Below are 20,549 nucleotides of genomic sequence, written 5' to 3' on the forward strand. Positions count from 1 at the left end.
AATTGACCTGGAAAAAAATCAGAAGCACTCAGTTCTTAAACAATTTCTTACAAAAAATGACTTTATAATGAGTTTTCATTTTATAAGTTTTGTCGTATATAATTTTATCTAATTTTCACAAGCATAATGACATCTAAAAGAATTGGTAATTGGCCTGGAGGGTTTTTTTAGAGATGATGATTCAACAAATACAGATGATGAAATTAGAGAGGTTAGTGAAGATGATGAAATTGAAGAGATCTTGAATGAACCTTTGCCTTGAAGGTGAATATGTCAATGACTCAACTTTTTACAAAGGAAAATTTTTTAAAGGCATGTGTTTCTGATTTTTTTTCAATTAGGGCTACCGTAGGGATGACAGAGAAAAAGTTGGAGTGAGAGAGATGAAAGAGAAAGGATTGAGAGGAATGAGAAAGGTGAGTAAGGGTTTCGGAGTTTTTTTTTTTTTTTAAGTTTTGAGAATGAAAATTATTAAAATACCCTTAACCTTAAAACTTTGAATCCATAATATATAAGGATATTTTTGTCTACTAAAATCCGGTACACATTGCTAAAATGTACCAACTGAAAAACAGGCGTACACGCGTTAGCAAACCCATATATATATATATATATATATATATATATATATATATATATATATATATATATATATATATATATATATATATATATATATATATATATATATATATATCTTAAATGTAAATGTAGTGTTACAGTATATCAATTATTAATTATCGTATGAAATATTACAATTACATATTTTATAATTATAAAACCGACTAGGTCATTGAAATGAGGGAGTCTCATTAAGTTTTAAAAACTGCGATTCCATTTTAATAAGTGCTTTTCAATTATTATTGAGTTTGTGGTGATGTTGCGTGTTGGGTGGGGCTATTATCCGTGAGATAGTGCATTTTTTTTTTAAATATTAGTTAAAGTGTTGATAAGTTTAAAAAATGATGAGAAAACAAAAAAAAAAGTATATATAACTATTTCTATTTAAAATTTAATTACCTGTCTCGTATAATCGGAAAATTTTTTATATATGGAATGAGTTGATTAGAAGAAAGTGTTTCTGATACATCGTTATTTTTATTTATTTTTTAATTCAAAAGTTTTAGATTCCCACGCACACTTATAAAATCAGTTTTATGAAGGAAAAGTCTAAAACATTCAGTTGAAAACAATGTCTGTTGATATTTTAAAAAATCGTTAATTTAATTTTTGTATATCATGTTTCATATCAGTCTTTTAAATTAAGAAAGATAACTAATGTTCTGAAAATTCTCAAAGTTTCATTTAATTTTAAAATTTAATTTCTATTTAATCTGGTCATCAGGAAGGTCCTATTGGAGGAATTTTGACTGATATTATTCGGCTTAAATATAATTCAATTTTTTAAAGTAAAATAGCTTTTCTTTTCCTTACAACTTCATTTTTTTTTATCCTTCTCACTTCTTAAATATTTTTTTTGATTTCTTATAACCTAACTAAATTTAACTTTGTATAAATATTTTTATATTTTTAATTTTAGAGCTATAGAATATAAAACCTTTCTCGTGATGACCAAATAAAATTTTGTTGACCAAAAATATATATATTTATTTTATTAATAAAATCAATCTTATAACATTTTGTTAATTGTAGAAAACTCATATTTTATGGATGAACTTAATAGTGTAGATAGAATTTGATTAGATATAAAATTTATTTATATGAATGATGAATGATGATAAATACGTAAAAAATAGCGTAGTATCAGAAGAGAGGGACACGTGGGAGGAAGGAGGGTGCATCCATCTATCGTCGTCGTCAAACTCTAACCCAAACCCTATCTAGCTTCGCTTTTGCCCCTTCTCGTTCACTCTGCCCCAATTCCAAAATTCCCAACCCTAACCCTAAAACCGAATCTTCTGATGAAACTCGACACGCCATACTCCACGGTTTCAGAATCAGGTTCGATTCCCTAACCCCTTAACAAACCCCTTTCATCTCTTCGCAGTTTCTCCATGGAGGGCTCTGCAGAGGATCTCGGAGCCCCCGAGTCATGGGAGGTCGCCGATTTGGACGAGTCCATGAACCGCTTGAACCTCATGCTCTCTTCCAGCAAGGATTCCAACCATCCTCACCAACGTCTCTCCGATGATGACGTTCCGCCGCCGCCACCGCCTCCTCCGCTCCCTTCGTCCAGTGGCGACAAGGTTTCTGATGACGTCGTCAATCAGGTCGATCAGTTCCTTCGCGAAGCCATTCAGAACGCTCGCGAACGACTCTCAAGTAGGTTTACCTTTACAGGCATCAATTAGTTGGGGGAAGGCATTTATAAGCTCTTGTTTCTTTCAACGTTCTCAGAGAAATTTTTACTTTGTTAATATTTCGTGAATTATATTAGACTCCGAAATCCTAGATTTTCTTTTGTTGGGTGTTATAATTGGTATCAGGGAGTTGATTTAGGTTCTGATTACTGTTAAAAATTTTGGGCTGTAATTAGCTACACTGCCAGTATAATTTTACGCTTGTGCGGTGTGGTGAGAGAAACAATTCCGGCATAGTTTCTGCATTTTTAAGTGTAGCCACCATATGAAAGGATTTGGGTTTTTGAAGTGAAAGATTCTTATTTGGAATGTTTTTCTCGTTCTCTACCACCTTCTCATCAGTAGATTTAATTCCTTATTCATCACGTCTATAGTGAATGTTTCATTTGAGAGGAGTCAAATCATATGAAAACTCAACCAAGCTGCTTCCTGACCTTAATTGAGTTTGAACTATCTAATTTGTCGATCGCAAGAGAATGTGTTTTATTTGACTGGATTTTTGCAGATGCCTTTTCTTGTGCCTTTCAGATTTAGAGTTTTCAGGGACTTTCTAGATATATTTTCTGGGGAGAGTGATTACCCCACGTTAAAAGAAAAAAATGAGGATGCAAAAACATAGTTATTTATAATTAAAATTTTACATGTAAATGTTCTATCGATCTCACGTGATTCATTTGCTTGCTACTTTTCCAATTGTTTTCATAGAATATTATGTTGCGCCCCACTGATTAAGGCTTATAATTTGATATTCAGTATTGAGGATGGAGCAAGATGTTGAAAACTTTATTCGTGATCCAACTCAACAGCAGCTTGAATTTAAGCAGCTTCCAACATCCTATTTGAGGCTTGCTGCGCATCGGGTGGCTCAGCACTACTCATTACAGTCAATGGTGTTACTAGATAATAGTTTACCAGACGGTTCTGGCTCAAGAATTATTGTTCGCAAAACCTCTGAATGTAGGCTTCCAGTTATCCGCCTTGCTGACATCCCAGTGAAATTATCATCAGAAAACAGTGCTGTCATGAAGGTTGCAATCAAACAGAGGCCACAGAAGGGGACACAGATACTTAGTAATGCAAATTCAAACTCAATGAAGAATAGTAACTCTAAAAGTGTGGAAGAGAGAAAAGAGGAATATAATCGGGCTCGAGCAAGGATATTTAGTTCAAGCAATAATGGTGGAACTGTAGTTGGGAAGCCAGAGTGTGACTCAAGACAGCAGGATAACTCATTGCACGTTTCATTGGGGGTTCCTCGGGTTGAAGACAAATCAGCTTCGGTATCTGATGTCACTTCTGGTAGGGGGATGGTTGAGTCTTCAAGTAATACCAATAGGGCTAGAAGTAGGACAGAGAAGGAAACAGTTGGTAGGTACAGGCAAAATAATAGGGTGGCTATATTTCGGGATCGTGAGGTTGACCGCAAAGATCCTGATTATGACAGGAGCTATGATAGGTATTTGTGCCTTTTACGTTCTTTGTCACACTTTTGTTTGCTATGTTTTGTGATCTCGTTTCTTGTTCTTTGTAAATATATAAATGGTTTGAGTTTGATGGCGTAAATGATTTCACGAAAAGTGATAATAAATTTCTGTATGTTTCTTCATATTCAGACCACACTTTCATTTCTTATAGTTATGGAGTGTAGACAGAATATCTTATGTCAATTTATCATTTCTTCACAACAAATGAATAATTAATAATTGATAACCAAGGCATTTGGATTTTGCAATTAGCACACATTAAGATATACTGTCCCATGCATACTGATATTTGATAGCACCTTCTTCGTATTGAAGATTTAGTTTAATGAATCTTTTGTTTGAACGAATATTTGATAATTGGCTTTATTCAACAAAATATTCAGTCTTCCCTGTTTGTTTGCAAATTCTCTTCAAACCCCTAGAAAGATTTGAATGATTGTTATGCTATTATTTTAATACTTAAATATTATAGCAGGAATCTGAAATATTTCTGCAGTTATTTTAGAATAATGTGGTGACTAATGAATATTCCGGGTGGGGGATTTCAGAACAGGTCAACTCATTCCATCCCGAGTGGTGGGGTTGGGTTGGGCCTATGCTGGGCTGAAAATCCAACCCTTGGGTTAGTTGGATTGTCTGACTAATTTTTAAAGAATGGGTTATAGAAGGTTGACCCTTCTACAAAAATGGCAAGAAAGTCTTATCTCATCAGGCCAGGTCTGCCATATGGGTTACTTGATGGCATCCGGCTTGGTTATAGACCACAGTTTCAGACATAAATTTAAAAATAGAAAAAAATATAAATCATCCAAACATAGCCCTTAATTATTTCATAAAAAACATCCTAATTCTTGAAGCATCACCAATGGCATTACAAGTTCAAAAATAGATATATGAATTCTATAGTTCATTAACACAATAAGTTCAATTGTCAAAAATAAGTCTCAATTCACCAATAAACCACAAGGCAAATACCAAAGGCCATACTCAACTAACATGAATTAATAATGGGTCACTGATCAGCCCAATTCAACCCCATCTCAAAACTATTTGCATGTGGGTTACACGGGGTGGGTTATAATGGGTCAGTGGGTTGAGTGATTCAACTCAGCCTGCCTTGTTTAACCAATGACTGATATTCATTAAATTATAACAGGCCAATCCAGTGGGTCGAATTGAATCCATATTTCCATTTCTAATTTCAGGACAATATGCTCGAGTCTATCACATATCATAATAATTAACCTTTTTGGAAGGCTGAAGTCCCAAGGAACTTGTCAGTTTCTTTGTTATTTAGCATGTGATTGTATGCAAGATAAACACTGAGTTATATTTAATGTATGAATTAGCCTAATAGTCTACTTATAACTTGTATAGCAGGTACACGCAAAGATTTGATCCTGGTTTTGGGTTCAATGGAGGATCATATGCTATACAGCCAATGTATACGGCAGTATTGAATTACAACACTGAGTTTCCACAACTTGGATCCACTCACAGACCCCAGCTTTCTGCTGAACACCAACCACGACCTCTTCCACAGCATATGCCTGGGCCATGGGCTGCACAATCAACACCTGCTGGAATTGGATATGGACATCCTGAGACCATGATGCCCCCATTTAATCCTAATCAAGTTGGTGCACACTCATCATCAACCATGTATCTGCATTCATCTCAGTATCCCTGTCAGCGCCCTGGAATGCCGTTTATCCATCATGAACATGTTCACCAACCCTTTGCACAGGTATAATGACAACAATAACCTCCATATCTATGTGCAGTGTTTTATATGGTCCATAGTTTCCTTGTTAGTTGATTAATGTTTTGCTTCTAATATGTTTTGTTCTAACATGAACGAAAAGAAAACAATTCAAAATTGTTGTATAAAGCTTTAGTTACATAAACGTCCATGTTGTTAAAACCATTAAAGGATTTTGATGGCAGTTATATACAGATGTAGATCAGCATTCTAATAGAATAAATGAGTATCTTTAAAACCATGAGGTAAGTTATCTTTCATAGTCTGCCAATTTGATTGATATACATGTGTGGCCATAATTATACAATTTTTAATGTTCTATAAGATTTAAATAAAAACATTTGATCAGTTGTAGAGAAATAGAGCTCTATTGAAAAATAATACTGTATTTTCTAACTGAAAGCGTAACCTTAAGATGTTGATCTTACATTTCAATTGAGAATTTATTCGACTTAAACATGTAAACAGATTGAACCTTTTAAAATAAAAAGCAAATTTCATATACATATGCAGCACTTTAAAGTAACTATGCAAGTGCAACTTTTGTATATTACACAAAGATATCGATCACTAAATGACACTAGAATGATGAAATTAGCCATGTATCATGTTAGTAATTACAAAACATTCAGTACTAGCATATATAATTTCAATCACAATTGGCATCTTTAAACTTTGGAGGTGAGACCTGTCAAAGGCCTGTTCATGAAGTCGTGAAATAATAGGTGGTTATTGGCTATGAATGATTTGTTTTTCTTGTGTTTGCTAACAAAACTCAAACTAAGTAAAATATGTTTATAAATTTAGTCAAAACCCAACAAGTACTTGTTTGAATGTTCCCCCAAAACCGTGAGGATTTTCAATGCAATTTAACTTATGTATTATCTTGCATTACAAAGCAAATTTGTGCTTTACCTTTTCTTGGATTACACTTGAAAATTGTCTGTTTAGTCTTCGTAGTTGGTGTCCTTTTAAGTAGTGTATTTTCAGCACCTCTCCGGCAGTTGTGGCTAGTAGATTTTTCTTATGTGTTGTAAATTCAATTTAATTCCATCTACGCTGCTTATCATAATGCCATGTGATTTTTTACTAATATGATGTATGTTTATGTTACACATCTAGTGTCCGTAGCTTAGAAATCTGTTGTTTTGCTTTGTTTTGGATATTAAAAATTGCACTCTTTCATTTACTTGATAATGCAGTCTCATCAGCCCCCACCTGATGCAAGTTTTGGATTGGCCCGGCCCCGGTGAGGGGCATGGGCCATGCCTGCACCCAGTCAGCCAGAGGTGCAAGATGTAAGATCTTGGGCTACTGAAGCTCCAATTTTCTTTTAGCTGATTGGAGTGCAGGCATATAGGCTGAGTTTGGTTGGAATGGATTTGCATATTTCCGAAAGATCATCCCACCAGCATTGATCTATCCTTCCAATCTCGGCTTTACAGGGATGCTTCCTGCATCTTCCACCAGTCCGTGAATGTGTCTCTTGTAGACAATTGAATTTTTTGAGGAGATTTTAGAGCGTCTACTGTTGATCATGAGGACTTCTTCACAGGAAACGGAGCCAAAAAAGTTTGTTCTTGACTTGGATGAAGGTATGTCTTAGTATATATAAAAATATTTTATCATATCTTTTTAAATTCTTAGAGTTTTCTAAGTTTCGTTATTTCCTTGTCGTGCCATGATTTGCTTTTCTAAGTAATTAGCTAAGATTATGTGTAATGCAAGTAAAGGTTTGATTTTATGAACGCATCAATACATTGTAATACATCTCAATTAAACATCAATTAGTGTTTCATTCTTCATCTTCCATACTCTCTTGTAGTTAACAGTGCACATCAAATTTTACATTAGCTTAGTGCTTGTCAATCAGAGGATGATTGCAAATGGAGCATTTGTTACAACGACCTTTAAAGGAATTTGTTTAATTTTACATTTTGTGATTTTGTTGTTTTGGCTACAGCTCCTTCAACAAGCTCTAGGGGTTTCAGTTAAAGAGATCAGTACGTCATTTGCCTTGAGGTGCAGCAACTTTTGATGCTGAGATTTAACTGAATTTTCCAAGCTTTAGTCATTAGTCGCTATAATTTACAATATCGTCTGGTGAATTATCCTTGACCTCATGTATAATACATGACTAACTTGTATATTTCACTCAGTTCTAACATTTCTTTTTCTGGATTTCCTTATTATCTTACATATATTATCATTTTTTTGAGTGATCGCCTATTTTCTTCATTCTTTCCCCTTGACTTTTTGTAAAGGTTAATGTTGCATTCAAGGAGAGAACCGATGCACGGTATTGGTGGAAGTGAGAAAGGTAGTGAATGGTGAACTGGGCGATGTCTCTTACAAATTATTTATTTACAATATAGTTTATGAAAAAAGCCCATTCAATGTTTTGGAGATTAATAGTTAGTACAATTAATGCACCTCTGCCTCTCCGTTGTTCTTCACCATCATCTCTATCACCCTATTCTTCCCTGCACGGGAGGAAAGGGTTTGTTTGAGGGGTAGAATTCCCACCATTCCTTCCATACCTTCCATTCATCCAGTGCCAAACCCACCAAAAGAAACATCCAATTTCTCATCATCTTCAAAAGTAAATTAAAATAAAAGATAAAAGCGATGATGGAATGCAGAGTGTGTCCATAATACCCACAACCAGGTGTCAGAATTCCTCCGCGTGGCGGGATTAATACTAGTTTTTCAGAAGTGTCTTTTGGTGGTTTATTCTAATGTTTCACTTTACAGTATGACATGTCGAAGCTCGAACATCTGTGGTCTGAGTTTTGCGCAAAAGAAAGAATTCATGAAACTAAGTTTGTGTTTTATTAAAAAGTAAAAAACGAGAGCATACCAAAAATAAATTTTTAAAATTTATCGTTTTTATTTTACTAATTTCTCATATTTTTCTTCTCATCTTTCAAACAAAGAATAAGTGTTGTGGGTTGATTGCAAATAGTGACTAGTTTGTGAGGTAACCAATGTTTAATGTTATTTTACCAATATGAAATGACAAACCACCAACTGTGTTTGGTCATGGTTTAATTTGAAAATTAAGTGTGATATCTAAAATTGATTTTAAGTACATATTTTAGAGTCCATTTGTTTGCTATTTGTCATAAAAGAACAATTTATTTTGAATCTTTTATCGTATTATGAAGTTCCAGATATTTGCGATTTTGAAAAGAAAGACATAAATTTTCAATTATTTTAAGTTATGTGGAGTAATTTCTCAAAATAGAAATTCTAGACACCATTTACATCACTAACATTTCTACTTTTCTTTTAAGTTTATTTTAAGTTGAAATGAAACAGTTCCAAATTTTCACAAAAAAATTAAATCACTAACATTTCTACTTTCTTTTAAGTTTAAACAAACAAAACCTTTAGCTTCTAATAATTTTTTACGTATTGGAAATCGGCGAAATATTGTTTTAAGAGATTTTTTCTGCTTCATTTTTTTTATAAGTGCCCCCAATAAAATGTTTTTGGGTGTTCATGGACCAAAATTTTATCTGATGGGATTCAAAACAAAACAAAAAGGTGAAACTGAAAATAATAGTCTGTTAAGAAAATTTTCAAACTTAAAAATACCACATCAAATAACTTAATTATCCAAGCCAATGTGAGAGTAAGTGACTCCTAAAATTGATCTAAGCAAGAAAAGTTAAAGCACTGTTGATAAAGGACAGACAATGACATTGTTAGGATTCTCCTATGTTTTATGAACGACTGAATGGTATGCATTTAATTGGGCATGAAATAAACCTATTTCAGAATAGTAGCTTCCAAAGTCGGTAAATCTTGGCATGCTCACATGTCAGTAACTCGGGATATCATGATATGATTACTTGAGTTATTAGGTTTAAATTGGAATCTCCATAATCAGTACCAATTTCAACAGATGAACTTCCGAACCAAGCTTGCTGCTAAGTGATTTAAATAATACATTATCTTTTCACTAGTGTGCCCCTTATCATACATTTCAACAGAGCAGTTTATAGCTGCATTTCTTTAATGGTAAAGTATAAAACAGTGTAAAACAGCACTGAAGTATTGATTGCAGTTTCTATTCCATCCTAATCCTGGCACGGTGGCACGTGCCGATAATTAGTGTTAAATATGAAAATAGACTTTGAGATTTTATGGTGCTACTCTAACCATGTACTCCGACATTGTAAAAACCACTGACAAGAAAATCCATGCTTTAATTTAACATATTTACAAGTACCCTTTGGGCAATTAAAAAGAATTTCAAAATAAAAACCTGGCATAATGCATCTAAAAGTCTGGTAAGAAAGTTCATCTGCTTGAGTTCAAGGAGGAAAATCAAGTTTTGTGCTAAAGTTTGAAGCAGGTAAGCAAAGCCATCGTAAAATTTAGTGCTTAGCACTTACTCGGGAAACGTTACCATGGTACAAAACACAGCTCAGTTATCCACAGTCAGCATCTTGTCTACGCTTGAAAAGCTTTGATAGAAAGCTTTGAAATGTTTGTAAGCAATGTCGATATCTTCCTTCCCACACATTTCCCTTATACTGCAATCCAAGCAAAAGCAGACTCGACTCAATATTCATGTAGTGGGTGAGAGATGAATGGAACAAAAAAATTAGAACACTGGCTTCTATTTCCCTCCAGCATGACCTTTTGTTTATTTATTTGCAAAAGAAGGATTTCAATAAGAAGGCAAGAATATGACCACGATAACAGCTAATGTGCTCAGGAAGACAAAAAAAAACGATTATAGAGGCAACATACCGACAACTTGCACTTTATTCTAAAAGAGAAATTAAAGCCTTAAATGTAAATACGGAATACCACAATTTGGTTCCTCTCCCCCTCTGTTTATAAATACTAACAAATCCTATGGTTTGTTGACTTTCATCTTTGCTCATTACATATGCAAGGTGTATTTGAACTGACTACCAGACTTATTCATATAACCTTTTTGGTAGCAAGGCCGACTGGCTAAGCATATGACATGGTGACAGGCTTTGATTGAATATAGGCTTTATTTTATTGTCCCTCTAAACGAAGTTTTCATGCAAAAATCATTTGATACCTGTGCATTGAAAGTTGAGCAATTCCACAGTCAACAGTTCGGATGCCAACTCCAGAAGCAAGTATTGGACCTATGGTCGATCCGCACCCCATGTCATTTCTGACAGCAAAGTCCTACAATTTGAGTAAACAAATTTTATTTGTATAGGTGCCTCAATTACGTAATGTGACGATCAACAAATCAGAGAAAAGAAGATACAACACTCTCCTAGTTTACACACTAATTTACATTTTCAATTATTCATGCGCTTTACTATCTGTTTTCCTGTAATGATTCAAAAGTTCCTTTTGCATAGATAGAGAGGTTCCTAAAGAAAAGTATACTAACACAGTAGCATTAGTAAGTTATCTCCAATGGTCTGTGATTAACAATATAACTTATAGTATAAAATAATTGCTGTAATGGAAACTGATACGCTAATTCATAAATGGATGGTAATCTCTTGCTAAGCTGTCATGCACATAGAAAGTATCCACCAGAATGCTAGTCACAAGTGCAGGAGTTGATGTAGACATACAAATTTGTTCGTATTAGGAAGTTCTAGATCTAAAACAAATTAGAAGAGAGAAGTATATTATACTCTAGAGTCTTCTTATTTGTTGTTTTTATTTCTGTGCATTGTACATGTAGATGAATAAAATTACTTTAATTTCATGTAATTAAAAAGAAATTTTTTTATTTTTTATATGTTCTAGTTGTAAAAAATAAAATGATTCGTTTGGTGTTTGATATTGTTTAAAAATATTTGTTTACATTGTAGATATAAATAAATAATTGAGTAAAATCTATAATAAAATATATGTCTGATTCTTGAATTTGTAATGGATGAACCTTTAAGCTAATAATTCTAATCAACAATGAGCAAAGTACAAAGATTGTTAAGACGCAAAGTACTCTGATAATTTCATTGGATACTTGGTCTATAGTTCTTGGCGATGGAGTTAGATTGTAATGTGAAAAGGTTTAATACAGTAATTCAAATAATTAAGATAACTTAAATCAAATTAATCCACAGTAGTAACTCAAATAACTAAGGTTCAAGAGAAATTTAACTAACATTGAGAGAAGTAATTCAGGAAAAATTACTCAATCGAGAAGTTAATAGATTAACTTAGTTTGATGCTCCTATATTTCATATTGTTGACATGTCAATAAAATAATCTGCATTTCAGAGTTCAGACTTTATAAATAGGTGTTTCATGAGTATAAATTAATGCAACCAAAAAGAAGAATAACCTGAGTAGGAAGGTTGTGGATTTTTCCAACTTCTTTAAAAAGAAAAGATGTGATTCCACTGGTAGCATAGCGCTGGTTTGCATTGTGCTTGATTACCAATCCTTTCTGCAGCTCTGGTCGGTGGAGTTCTTCATGCTTATCCATAAAATTTGGATGAACTCCATGGGCCATATCCGCAGACACTATTCAGGATGCAATCCAAAAGATACTTTAGTGATCCCCAATATAAAGCCAATAGATACATAATGAATAATATTACAAATCACATAAAATACAAATGGTACAGCAGTAGTCGCTGTCCTAGAGTAGCAGACTCTTACAGAGATGAGTTCCCAGTCCATACTTAAAAGATACACACAATTGACATAACTAACTCCCTATATAACTACACACATCTCTCTCTCTCTCTCTCTCTCTCTCTCTCTCTCTATATATATATATATATATATATATATATAACTGATTAACAGGAACTGTCAGTGGGGCATTAAGATGTCACATGCCCTCTTCTGATATACACTTTGCAGATGGGTGATTTACTCCTTCGGACAGGATCTAACAATGGATCATTCCTGGCTTATTTGGATCTTGATTCCCATCAGTCCCTTTCAAAATATTACGTTAATCAATGAATCAGAGAACAAGGACATCAAATTTACTATTGCTTATTACTATTTTCCATTGAGTATGATCTTTTACCTAAATAGAAATATTATATTATTACTAGATTTAACATCTAACAAAAAGGGAAATTTTTAATGTTGCAGGACAAAATCATATGCACATATTCATCAAATCCAGAGAGAAATCCATGCTTAACCTCTTTCCCTGTTTTTGCTTTCCAAAGTTAGGTTTGTACCCAAAAAATCAAATTAGCATTCTAATAGATCTAGCAACCAAAGAAAGTTCCACAACACAGCATTCTTATTTTATATTTCAAATTATGAACTTTCCAGCCAAAGTCCATAATGTGACTTTCCAGATTCTATTGTAATTAGGTATTCTGGTCAATCTATAACACATGACGGACAACTGAAAGTTTGCAAAAGATCCATAACCACAATATTATGATCAAGTTGGTGTTGTCAACCCTTATGTATAATGCCTCAAATTTACTTTGGAATGAAGACAAGTGGATCATATACCAAGAAATGATTGACGAATAGTGCGCTCAAAAGAGCCTTCACCAACATAGTTATTTGCCAAGTCACCAACTATACGCCTCATGGCCTGAAACATGGTGGGTGCTCCAGCTCCTTGAATAGAACCTGAACCCACCTAAATAGAGGCAGTTAGACATATCATCCGAAAATCAATGGTGAAATGTCATATAACACTTCAGTAAGGTTGATGATATATGAAGCAATGCCATATAAGAAAACAATTCCACCTAATCTTGCATTTTAACAATATTTATTATTAAAAAAAGGGATCCTGGACGTAACAATTTATTGGATGCCTCGCCCCAAGTGGATGGATCGAATTAATAGAATAATTTACTATTTGCATTTATTCTGTAATTGCTTCTCAACATTGTCTCAGGGACAGAGCCCCAAAAGGGTTGAAATAATCTACCTCGTGTCTGGTGTGGAAGGTTAATTAATTTAGTCCTTGCTTTTGGATTGAAGAGAAGCAGTTATGATCTTTCTGTTAGATACTTTATTCTAATGTTATTCTAATGTTGTATCGATACTTGTAGCTGGGAGTGAAACTCTAAACTATGCCCTACGGGTATTTTTTTTTTCTTCAATTAGAGACAATTATTTGGTGCTTTTGGTGAATCGCGGGTATTTTGATCTTATAATTTGAGCAATTTTCAACATAATAAGCACGTAACCTATTGTTGGCAAGCAAAAGTGGAACAAAATCTGACATCTATAAACATTAAGCATACAAATCAAGAAAAATAAATACCTCCTCATTGTCAAATAAAGCCACCATCCGAATTGCATGTTCACTTGCTAAGTTACCCGGAGATTCACATGAGTCAATAAGTGCCCTTAATGCACAATAACTTGAAGCCAGATTATCTAATCTTCCAGAAAATATAAATTCACTGTTTCCACCTCCAAGGCAGCTAGGTTGAGTGTCACAAACATTCAGTTCAATGTTCACTATGTCATCAACATCACAGTTCAATTCATCTGATAGTACCTGAGAATTAATATAAGGGCTACTGTAAAGAATAGTAGTCAAAGGATAGGCAATTCAGTAATTTATAGTTAAAAAACAAATAATTTAAGATCAGAACGGATAAACTACATCACAATTCCATTGGCAGAATAAAAGCATTTCATTTTACCCATATCAATTCTTAAAACAACTACAAATCAATCTAGTTTGACTGAGCAACCGATTCCAAAATCCAAGCTAACTCAGGCATTGAAATAAAAATCAGAGGCATCAAACCATTCCCATGTGAATTCATGTAGCGTCATTAGAAGTTAGGCTGTTGTTATCATTTTTACACAATGTTCCTTGTTGCCTCCTTTTTTCTTATTTACCAGCTACTCTAATTAACCCATTCAATCCTTCTCACATATTTTTGATTTGAGAACTAATATATGAAAGCAATAAGACATTTTGTTTTACAGTACTTAGTCTCAACGGAATAATTACTTTCTGACTTAAAATCTTCCTCCCCAATGTTCGCACATATTGCCATGCCTTTACATACCAAAATCTAATGATACCAATTGATTGGCATATTGCTTTGTAATGGACTAAAGACTGTGTGTACAATTTTCTGTCACTAATAAAGTTCTACTACAATAGAAGAATGGTAATTTTAAAGGTCAAGTATATTTCTTATAATACTTCCTCAGTAAAACACATTTTTAGAAGAAATTGTTGGTCCTTTTCAGAAGGCCTTTTATAATTTGTATATAATTTTAGATTTCTTTTCCTCGTTTAAGCCTATTAAATTTTATGAGTATTTTGTGTTTTATATTAATGAATAGTGAGGAAATAATTTTAAAACTTATTAATAATGAATTTGGTACATTGATAACATTTTAAAAAAGAATATCATCTAAATTAATTATCTTTATTGTCTGCAGGATTTTATTAGAAGTGTCTCAAACCAGAAAGAATAGTGAACAACAATTGAATTGGCATCGCCACTTGTATTTCTTTTCAAATCAAATCTTATCGACAAGGGTTTGAAATCAATATCCTTTTTCATTGGATATGCAGGGTTTTCTGTCACGTGACCGTTGCAATACATAATATTTAAAACAAGTGCAGCTAGTTTGAATCGAACATGGCGTCTGTTCAAACTTTTGACAATACTTCACATTCAACTTGAAATAACCAAAGACAATAGTTACCTGCATTAGCAGCGAATGATGATAAGATTTGGATGACAATGCACTATTCTTCTCCATGGATTCCAAAGAAGTGTCCTCAGATTTTATTGAGAGCAAAGGAAGAAGATGAGTCTCTAGATTTGGTTTAAAACCATCTTGGTTCACTGTTCTAAACAATAAAACAAACAAGAGAGGGTGATAGGATCTGCTGCTAGCTGCATGTTTCTGTTGCAGAACAGTGGCAGATGACAAAAAGTACATGAAAAAAACGATACTGGGGCCAAATAGGAAAGGATATTGATACTTTGACAACATTCTTTTGACAACATTTTAACATCATCTACGTGTCATTCTTGATTGATCCAAAATTACTCTACAATAACCACATAAATCCCCCCGAAGTTACCAGTAACAGTGTTTTGATAGTTATTACACAATAGCCTACAATAATTGAACAACTTCAATTTTATAAAGCACAAGAAAGTTGTTTCAGCCTGGACAAGAATACCAGTACAAAGATAACCATAATCTTCAGTTTTGCACAACCAAACATTAAACTTTATTACCCGAAATATCAAATGAAAGTGATCATGGTCATTTCACTAAAAAAATCATTTTTTAACTCACCATCTAATTCTTTCGTATTTGAAATAGACCAAAATAGAAAAACCCATCCGATATTCCCCATTCCATTCCAAGATGTCCACCAAATTGGAATCAATACTATGTGCTGAATGTTTTGGATCCAAGACAGTTCCGAATGAAGACGATAAAAGACTAGAGAACAGTGTTCCCACTACGTAGTCACAGGAAAACAAACGACAGAAAAAACCAACTTAACCGAGCAAAATAATTAATCAACTAGCTTAATAGAAGGCATAAAAGTTACAGTAATATATACCGGTCCAGATGAATGGCGAGTGTGGGAATGCGCAAAATGGGTCTATCGACTTTGACAAGCTTATGCACAAAAGAATTATCTCCATTTCTGAGAATGACCCTCCCAGCAACACTCAAATCCCTATCAAACCAAGTGTACCACAACCCAGCTCCATAAGTCTGAACGTTCACCATCGAATAGTTACACTTGCACGACGCCGTTTTGGGCTTCAATTTCAGGCAGGGGCTGTCCGTGTGCGCCGCAATCACGTGAAAAGCATCGCCCACATTGTACCTTCGCAAAACGACGCCGTCAAAGAGAACCATAAAGAAGGACTACAGAGCGCAGAGAAAGCGAAGAAAGAAGCGAACTCACTTTTCTCCGACGGCGAAAGCGACCAAACAGGACATGTTGCGCGTGAAGAAGTAGCGTCCTCCGGGCTGGAGGTCCCAGTCTTGATTCTCGTTGAGCATATGGAAACCGGCGGCGAGTAATTGTCGTTTAGCTTCCGCTGCACAGGAATTGAAGGTTAATCGAATCTTGGTTTAGGATAGGGATATTGATTGTTGAGAGTTGTAAGAAGAAGACCTGTGGCGTGGAATTGAGTCCAGGAATGGTTCAGGTAATGGAGGAGGTCGGGGACGATGGAAGTGGAAGCGTGAGGCTTGGAATTGGAATTGATGGAGCAGAAGGCGCGACGCCGTGTGCATTTTGCGGAGAACGGTGGATTTGGGAAGAGGAGAAAGGCTGATGACGGTTTCAGTTTCAGCTTCAGCGACGGAGAACGAGAGTGCAGCAGAATCTGCGGTCCTGTTATCGACGCCATTTTGCTCCTTCCGTTCGCCAAATTCACCACGTCAGATTTGATACATTTGATTTTGAAGCTCCCTATTGTATGAATATCCTCACTCTTTCACCCACTTCTTAATACATTTTATATTGTGAATTTCTTCAATTTTTTTTTTAAATTACAACACTTTTATGTGTAAATTAAAAGTTAATAATTTTAATAAATATTACTAATTATTTGAACGTTTTAATCCGAGTCTTGTATTTCACATATAAAACTCTTAATAAAAATTTGGTTTTGGAGTTATTAGAGTTATTTATAATTACAGGAGTTTATTAGAAATATTACAAACTACAGCAGTAACCAAGTTATTTAATAACCTCAGACAAAATAAACTTTCAGAGATTGTTTTTCCATTACAAGAAAAGACAAGATGGTGGGAAAAGGCTACAACCCATAGCTGATAAAAGTAACAAAGACCTAATTAATTAGATAATCTAATCCAGTTTGATTTACTGGATTATATTTGCCATATTATTATTATTGCAAAAATTTAGGTATAGAAACTATAACTAGAGGCATCAGCAGCGATATTCCTCAAGCCACCAATAGTTGATGCCAACATAATGCACACTCCTATGTATATTGCAGCCTGAAAGACACATAAACTGAGGGTCAATGCATGCAGGAAACATCTCTTAGATCCTCTGAATTTAGTATTCTATTTTAGAATGTTTCCTTCAGAATTGCTAATCATTACCCAATTGATGAACCAGTTGATGCTGAATCTTCTTGGCTTCTTGATTATCAACCACATTATACTAGGAAGCTGAAAAGTTAACTTGCCGGATCATTGTTTTTCTACTTTTAATACAGTTTGAAGATTTGACAATTTAACATGAACATGGCATGAGGAAGTTAAGAAAGCAAGAGAGCCTTACAAAATATGAAGTGGGAGCAAAACCAAATCCACCAAAGAACCCAAGAAGATCGCCAAAGAAAGGAAAGGTGACCCCAATGAATAACGTAAAAGCTGAAACATTTTTAAATTTCTTGTCACATTAAGACTTTTCATGTTAACAATCCCCTTGCTCTGTACTTAACAAATAAACAATTTTCTTTTGTGCAGTTTTAGCATGGATAAGTTTTCAGTTTTGAAATCTCACCAACATAAGCAGATCGAGAAACGAGTCTGAGTGCTAATCCTGAAGGGAAGTTCAATCTTCTGGTCATCAATCTCTCAATCAAGTCAAAAACAGGCATAGCATAGACCTACATTGATATTCTCCACAACAATTATTTAAGCAACATAAATAACTTGGAGTAGAAGCTCTTGGTTTTTGCATTCTGACCTGGTAGCTACCGACAACATGGACAAAGACCATCAAGTTAGCAGAGGCAATAAGCCATGCAGGCCTTTCTAGTGCCATAAGCACATTATCCTCAACAACTTGCCCAAATGCCCAGTATCCTATGAGTGCAACTGGGAAATAGCATATTGCATTAATAAAATAGGCACCGAGAGCACCGTGCCACATTGGTATCTTTGATGGTTTCTCAGGGGTTGATGGAATTGTAGCCTGAATCTCAAGGGCCACCGCATGGCCAGCAAATGCAAATGAGATTTGGCCCAGCGCATTGAAGACCCGGAACACGAACTCAGTGTTGCTGCTTCTCTTGTAAGCATAGCTAACATTCTCAATCCGACCTCTAGTCAAGCAAGCCAACCAAGCTATCGTTGAATAGCTTCAACCAGAAACCTCATGAAAGTAAGTTATAGTGTTATTCAAATAATAATAATAAGGACAAAACGTAGATTCAGTTGCTTCTTAAGTGTTCTGGTGTTGCTTTTTTTTTTTCAATAAAAATTAGAGTTTACTTTGGTGATCCATGTAATAAAAGTTTTCATTAAATGTCAATATAGATTATTGAAGTAAAACTCAAATTCTAATTGGAGGAAAACCACATAAAAACACGCCGAGGTAAAGAACACATGGTTGGTGACTCTCATTCCTATCAAGGTAGTATAATTTGATACTGTGAGAAGAGTATCGCCTTCTAAAATTTACTTTGTAACATAAAAACAAGGATCAAGAGTTTGCAAAAGTATGATATTATCTATCAAAAGCTCAGCTCACCAACTACTACCTTGAGTTTAAAGGCCACATACCTCTGCTTCTGTTTGGTTTCACTACAGAATCAAACACTTCGCATCTTTCATTTAACTATCTTTTTCAATCAATTTCTTAGTTTCAGAGATAGATCATTATCCTTATCTCATGTTTGTGTGTTTTATCTCTTCCTTGGGTCCTTGTATGGCAAGCTAGCACTTGGGATCGATAAATTATCAAGTTCAAAGGCTAGTTTCTAATGAAATAATAGATATATGGGATCATGAACCACCTTAATGACATTAGTGCTGCAGCTAAAGAAACCCCAGCAACAGAATTGAAATTGGGAAGCTGAGAAAGAAAGAAATGGATGGACCCAAAGACCAGAATCCAGTAAGACTGTTTGAGTTGTGTGCAATCGATGCATGCTATCTCCATGAACTTCTTTAGGCACTTCCCCCCAGTAACCATGTAGACAATATCACACCCAACCTGGACTATTAGCTGCTGGGGGAGCACAATCCATGGCCCAAGTTTTGGTCCAAAAGCATGTCTACCAAGATCAAGGTAGCGATCAAAACGAGTTCCAGGAACACACTCATGCAACTGTATCATTTGCCACATTGTGTTTAAGGTCAGGCACCATGATAACAACAACATCAAGATCCCTGGGCCCCTGTACAGAAGAGAAGAGATAATAAACATTCAGCTACAACCCATGTTTAACAACTTACGCTGCATCTTACGTTTTTAGGCCTTGTTTGAATGAACTTCTCGTATAAGCTAAGAGCAATCTATGTGATTAACTTTCATAGAAACTGTGTTCTAAACTTCCCCGTAAGTCAGTTTTAGTTTACAAAGAAGTTCAGTCTACTTTATCTTTTTATTTTCTTTCCTTGATTAGTGTTCAAGAGAAACTTGTTTAAACATGTATTTCAGTTTACCATCCAAGATATGCCATGGCATTGGGCAGGCTGAGAACACCAGCACCTATCATGGCTGTCACAGTGTGGAAAGTTGAGTACCACCATTTGGCCCGGCGAGAGGGTCCATTGTCCATCCATTTTTGCTCTGATTGAACTTCCTGCAATAGTAGAAGACACAAAAAAATTAAGAGAACTAATGCAAGCCAAGAGATTACATATACACACCGTAACGTATTAGAAGGTAGAGAAGAAGCTACCATATTAGCTAAATCAAAAAGAGTGGAGAAAGAGACCCCCTTAGGATTTTGAAGTTAAAGTGATGCGTGGGCTATATATATATGTGTGTGTGGTGGTTGATGTGTAGCAAATACAGGTTGAGATAATGATAAAAACATAACAAATACGTATTTTTGGTGGTTGCAACACTTTGAGTTGTGAGATTAAAACAAGAGAAGGTGGAAGAATTCAAAGGACATGTATGATATAGCATAGTAAGTCGTACTAGATAGTGGCTATATGAGGTAAACCCACTACACCCCAAAGGAAGACTTTGTGAGGAAATATTTCATAATGACAATGTGATTGTGGTTATATTTAATCTAACTCTTCCTCAAATTCTGGCCAGTTACAATGTAGGAACTTTAGAGTATAGAGTAATGTTTT

General features: G+C 34.7%; 3 protein-coding genes across 4 annotated transcripts; 1 reads left to right on the forward strand and 2 right to left on the reverse strand.

Annotated features, from left to right (window-relative positions):
* Positions 1-1,762: 1,762 nt before the first annotated feature.
* On the forward strand, positions 1,763-7,783 carry LOC124833598 (uncharacterized). Of its 2 annotated transcripts, none has more exons than XM_047308112.2 (5): positions 1,763-2,283; positions 3,075-3,777; positions 5,183-5,552; positions 6,770-7,162; positions 7,531-7,783. In XM_047308112.2, the coding sequence occupies exons 1-4, from the start codon at positions 2,016-2,018 to the stop codon at positions 6,818-6,820; spliced, it is 1,392 nt and encodes a 463-aa protein (XP_047164068.2). In that variant the 5' UTR covers positions 1,763-2,015; the 3' UTR covers positions 6,821-7,162; positions 7,531-7,783. The 2 variants fall into 2 exon arrangements, with proteins under 2 accessions (XP_047164068.2, XP_047164071.2); XM_047308115.2 differs by having other exon boundaries at positions 5,186-5,552.
* Positions 7,784-9,622: 1,839 nt separating this feature from the next.
* On the reverse strand, positions 9,623-16,968 carry LOC124833600 (Zn-dependent exopeptidases superfamily protein). The gene is made up of 9 exons (XM_047308116.2): positions 16,648-16,968; positions 16,435-16,570; positions 16,081-16,353; positions 15,201-15,348; positions 13,786-14,025; positions 13,017-13,149; positions 11,872-12,053; positions 10,636-10,748; positions 9,623-10,111 (listed from the first exon to the last, which is right to left on the reverse strand). The coding sequence occupies exons 1-9, from the start codon at positions 16,883-16,885 to the stop codon at positions 10,003-10,005; spliced, it is 1,572 nt and encodes a 523-aa protein (XP_047164072.2). The 5' UTR covers positions 16,886-16,968; the 3' UTR covers positions 9,623-10,002.
* Positions 16,969-17,240: 272 nt separating this feature from the next.
* LOC124833601 (lysine histidine transporter-like 6) lies at positions 17,241-20,444 on the reverse strand. The gene is made up of 8 exons (XM_047308118.2): positions 20,144-20,444; positions 19,905-20,044; positions 19,253-19,636; positions 18,202-18,595; positions 18,016-18,121; positions 17,791-17,882; positions 17,610-17,678; positions 17,241-17,501 (listed from the first exon to the last, which is right to left on the reverse strand). The coding sequence occupies exons 1-8, from the start codon at positions 20,144-20,146 to the stop codon at positions 17,403-17,405; spliced, it is 1,287 nt and encodes a 428-aa protein (XP_047164074.1). The 5' UTR covers positions 20,147-20,444; the 3' UTR covers positions 17,241-17,402.
* Between the last annotated feature and the right edge of the window lie 105 nt (positions 20,445-20,549).

Source organism: Vigna umbellata, chromosome 8 (genome assembly GCF_029865625.1).
Source record: "Vigna umbellata cultivar VRB3 chromosome 8, Vumbellata_1.0, whole genome shotgun sequence".
Taxonomy (NCBI): Eukaryota; Viridiplantae; Streptophyta; class Magnoliopsida; order Fabales; family Fabaceae; genus Vigna; species Vigna umbellata.